Below are 4,226 nucleotides of genomic sequence, written 5' to 3'. Positions count from 1 at the left end.
CACAGGGCCACGCTGGATGAACACACGCCTGCTGGGCCGTGCGAATCGTCCTCTCCCTTCAGCGTGCCCTAGGCATGCAGACCTCGTATTTTTCCTAGTGCGGTGTCGACGATATTTGGATTGCTGTTTATTCTGGGATCAGGTGGACAACCTTGTGAGCTTGCTTTGTTTGCTGCCTTCCATGTGCTTGACGGCTTGCGGAAGCTCGCAGATTTTGTTTTCGTGGCACATGAGCCACTGGAGTCACGACGCACCCCCTGGGGTGGCTCGCGGCGAGCGAAAGCATAGTGACGCACACCAACTACTTGTTACCCTCTCCCGTGGTCTGTTCAGCGCGCACCAGAGCCCCAAGAGGGCCGCATACGGCCTGGTGACGGTACCTTAGCCTGCCGGGCCTGGTTTGGGCCGTCACGGTGGGAAGGGATACTCCCGCATGGTCGCGACAGCGATTGGGCGGCACGACATCATCTGTCCGCCCTTCCCATTCCCGCAGTAGTCCCCGCCCACGCATCCGTTCTTTCTAGGAGCGAGCACGGAGAGACTAGGGCAAGGGCAAGACAAGGCGGAGAGACAAAGGTCCCAAGGATAAGCATGGACTTCGGGAAGCCAGCAACAAAGACCAGTACGGCTCGAGGCTGACGCGCAAACTGCACCGTACAGTCTGATGTCCTAGTGTCGAGGCATGGGTGCGACAATCAATGTTCGGCTTCGACAGAGCCAAGCCAGTGTGGCGTGAAAGAGCAGCTTCGTTCACAAGCCGACTTGAGTCGAGTCAACTGAGCCGCGACGGCTTGCTCCGGGTCGAACAAAAAAAAACACAAAAAAGACTCGGATCCATTGTTGAGGAGGAGTGGGTGGACAGCCTGACGGGCGAACAGGTAGACAAAGCACACTCACTGGCCACCACGTCGAAGTGACTGAATGCCGACAGCAGCCAGTGAGTGTACGCCATCGCGCCTCCACCTAGACGGCGACGAGGGAGAACAGTGAGTGGGACCGGTCGCTGGAGGCTAACCCAACGAGCCGACCCCAGTCCTAGTCCAGTCTCGGCTGTCGTTAACCCTGGTGTTGGGTGGACAAGCGGGTTCCATCCAGCCCAAGCCCAGCCCGGTGCCACTTCCCTGCTGCATTGAAGTGCGCCGCGTACGGTACGGTACGGTACCGCCTGGCGCCTGCCACAGGTACCTGACCTCGCGGGCATATCCTCACCTGGTCCTTCCAGCCCACCACGATGGGACCCGACCTACGGGGGCAGGTGAAGGGGGAGGGGAGGGAGGGGGGGGGGCCTGCGCTTGCACACGCACACCCACCCCACTACCCACTACCCACTGTCTGGTCACGTCCACAAACCCATACGTCCTTGTCCGCATGTTCTTCAGGTAGCCCCTTCCTAAGCCGTCTCCAGCTGTGCTCTGTTCCTCTCCTTGCTTTCTAAATCATACTTGCAGACAACCCCCCCTCTCCACCCTTACCACTCACACACGCACTCATTCACCACTCACTCACTGCCTGGCAAGTTCTTCGTTCTTGCCTGTTGTCCATTCAGCTGGCTCCCGTTGGAAATTGGACTGTTCGCCTGCCGTTGACGTGCCTTGCCTTGACCGTATGTTCTCTCTCTCTCTCTCTCTCTCTCTCACTCACACACACACACACACACACTCCCTCTCTCTCCTCGCCCCTTCCAACTCTGACTCCTAGCGAACAACCTTTCACACATGCCAATTTAATACCAGGTCCACCTTCCTGCCTGCCTACCTGTCTGACTGTCTGTGCCTGCCAGGTTTTGCTCCCTAAGTCAGCGTTGGTCGGATATAGCCAGGTGGTAAAGGTAACCTGGCGGGCCCCTCCGTACCTGCCTGCCCTTGCTTGCGTATGGTACCTTGCTACTTAGGTCGACTCCTCTTTCCCCGATTACTTCTTGCGCGCCGTCCCTCCTTCCGCCGTCCCATCCCGCAGGAGCACCCTACCCTGCCGCCACTTTTCCCTGACGGTCACCCAAGCAGCACCAGTCAGCGCCAGCGGTCGCCCGCACCGTAATCAGCACTCCATACCCGTACCAGTACCCGTACCAGTACCCGCACCAGCACCAGTACCAGCACCTGTACCAGCACCAGTACCAGCACCAGCAGCACTGGAGCCAGTAAAAGGAGGGACGCACGTACCGCCCCGCCAGCGCCTTCCTGCCTCACCCACCGCTGCTGCCACTTGTACTGGCACCCGCCCTCTAGCACTCGAGCTCGAGGGTCTTAACCTTGCCTCGCCTCGCATCTCACCTCACCTTCCATCACCGCCTCTTTTCTCCCCTCCACACCACGACCTCCGCCCACCCGCCGCCTTTGCACATCCACACGTCGTCAGCGTCAGAACCGCGACTCGGATTTCGACGACGACCATTTGGGTTTCCCGTGTCGGCCCCCAAAAACCTCGACTTCGCCTTTCAACCCCGGACAGACCCACGAGCCCGTGCTCGCTGTCCTCCGCATTCCTTGGATTCTGGCCGCCACGAGTCTGGAAACCCAGGGTTGCCGCATTGCAGACCCTCCTTCCACTCTTGTCTCAACCACCAATTTCCCACATTCCCCCGATCCTTGATTCTACCACATCTGACCATCGTGTGCGCCGCCGCCGCCGACGCCGCTGCCGCCGCTTCACCTCGGACCGCTCCGAAAGCATCTGCTGCTTTCTTACTCCGTCCCTCACTCTCCTCCTCTCACTATTTTTTTTTTGGGCGCCTGTCGCACTGCGCGCGTTGAGGTTGCGCGAGCCTCTCGGACGACGGACCGCTGCTTCCTTGCAAACTATCGTCAGCTTCGGCATGCCCTTTCATGCCCTTGCATAATTAGCATTTTCCGCCCTTGAACCAAGAACATCGTCGCCTGCAAGTCGACAGTTGCGCCTGCGATCCGCGCACATCTCACTGGCATCGCATCCCTCATCCACCACCATCACTGTCGCCCTCCGTCATCATCACTACCACTACCACTACCACTGCAGTTCTTTCTATTCTCAGCAACAGTAGCTACAGAAACAGCAACGGCAGCAGCATCCGCGCCCTCGGACCGCTTCAGTGTGAGGAAACTCTACCTTCACTTTCATACGAGGCAACGCGCCGGCCAGCCCCCCCACGCGCTGGCTTCTCCTTGGCAATTGTATCCAGAGCATGGCAGAGGAGCACGGAGGACGAGGGCAGCCTTCACATCACAGAGAAGACCCTTCATTTGCGCGCGACGACGAGGCCCGCCAGAGCTCCACCACGCAGGACCACCACCTTCCGCTGACCAGCGGTATCCCGACGACGCTCGATCCAGACCAGCCATGGCTGCTCCCTTGACTTTGCCAGCCATCCAGGACCATTATGGCCAGCAGCCACCGTACCAGAGAGGTTATCCGCCACAGGACCCGCGTGGCGACCCGCGTGGCGACCCGCGTGGCGACCCCAGAGGCGACCCCAGAGGCGATCCTCGTGGTGACCCTCGCGCAGACTCTCGAGCCGGCAACTACGATGCCTCGCCTAGCTCCGTGAACGGCTATCCTCCGCCACGTCCACCTCCAGGACCAGGAGCCCACCCCACCCAACTCCCACCGCTTCAGCCTCCCGGTCCTCGGTCTCCCACCTACCCTCCCTCGGAACCGAGAGAGGATTATTACCGCGACCGCCAGCCCCCGCCGCCTCACTATCCCGATCCGTACCACCAAGACTACCACCGCGGAGGGCCTCCCCCGCCTCCTGGAGCACGGTATCCCGAGTACGGCCCCCCACAGCCCGGCCAGGGCATGCCTAGGTATGAATACGGTCATCCTGCAGCGGGCGGGCCTCGATGGGACTATCCCCCAGGTGCCGTGGCACTACCCCAGGCTGCACCAAGACAGCGGACGTCCATTGCCTGCAGATACTGCCGGAAGAGAAAGGTATGTGCGCTCCAAAACGGCTGTCGAATCTGCCTCGATTTGCTGGCCGTACCAGGCCCCTGGTTTTCCTACTTACCTTCGGTGTCCAGATTCGTTGCAGTGGCTATCAGAGCGCGCCAGGAGGCAAATGCGTGAACTGCAGCAGGATGAACCAGGAGTGCATCTTCCAACCTGTGTCCTCTAGCAGCTCAACAGCGTTCATTCCCGTTTCCGCCGTGCCAGGGCGGAGTTCCACCCGGCACACGCTCTATGGGGCGTATGGGCCAACCCCTTCCGCCGAGCTCGATGCCGCCTCACCACCATCCCCAGCAGCCGTA

General features: G+C 60.4%; 1 protein-coding gene across 1 annotated transcript in view; it reads left to right on the top strand.

The window, feature by feature from the left end:
• Positions 1-3,315: 3,315 nt before the first annotated feature.
• The window catches only part of VDBG_01960 (conserved hypothetical protein), a gene marked incomplete at both ends in the record, with an annotated part of 2,228 nt that continues 1,317 nt past the window's right edge, over positions 3,316-4,226 (top strand). The window contains 2 exons of the mRNA XM_003007726.1: positions 3,316-3,909; positions 3,999-4,223. Of these exons, the coding sequence (XP_003007772.1) occupies positions 3,316-3,909; positions 3,999-4,223 (819 nt within the window). The remainder of the gene's footprint in view (positions 3,910-3,998; positions 4,224-4,226) is intronic.

This window comes from Verticillium alfalfae, genomic scaffold, assembly GCF_000150825.1.
Source record: "Verticillium alfalfae VaMs.102 supercont1.2 genomic scaffold, whole genome shotgun sequence".
NCBI lineage: Eukaryota > Fungi > Ascomycota > Sordariomycetes > Glomerellales > Plectosphaerellaceae > Verticillium > Verticillium alfalfae.
Note: the sequence above shows the minus strand (reverse complement) of the source record. Positions and strands in the feature narration are given on the sequence as shown.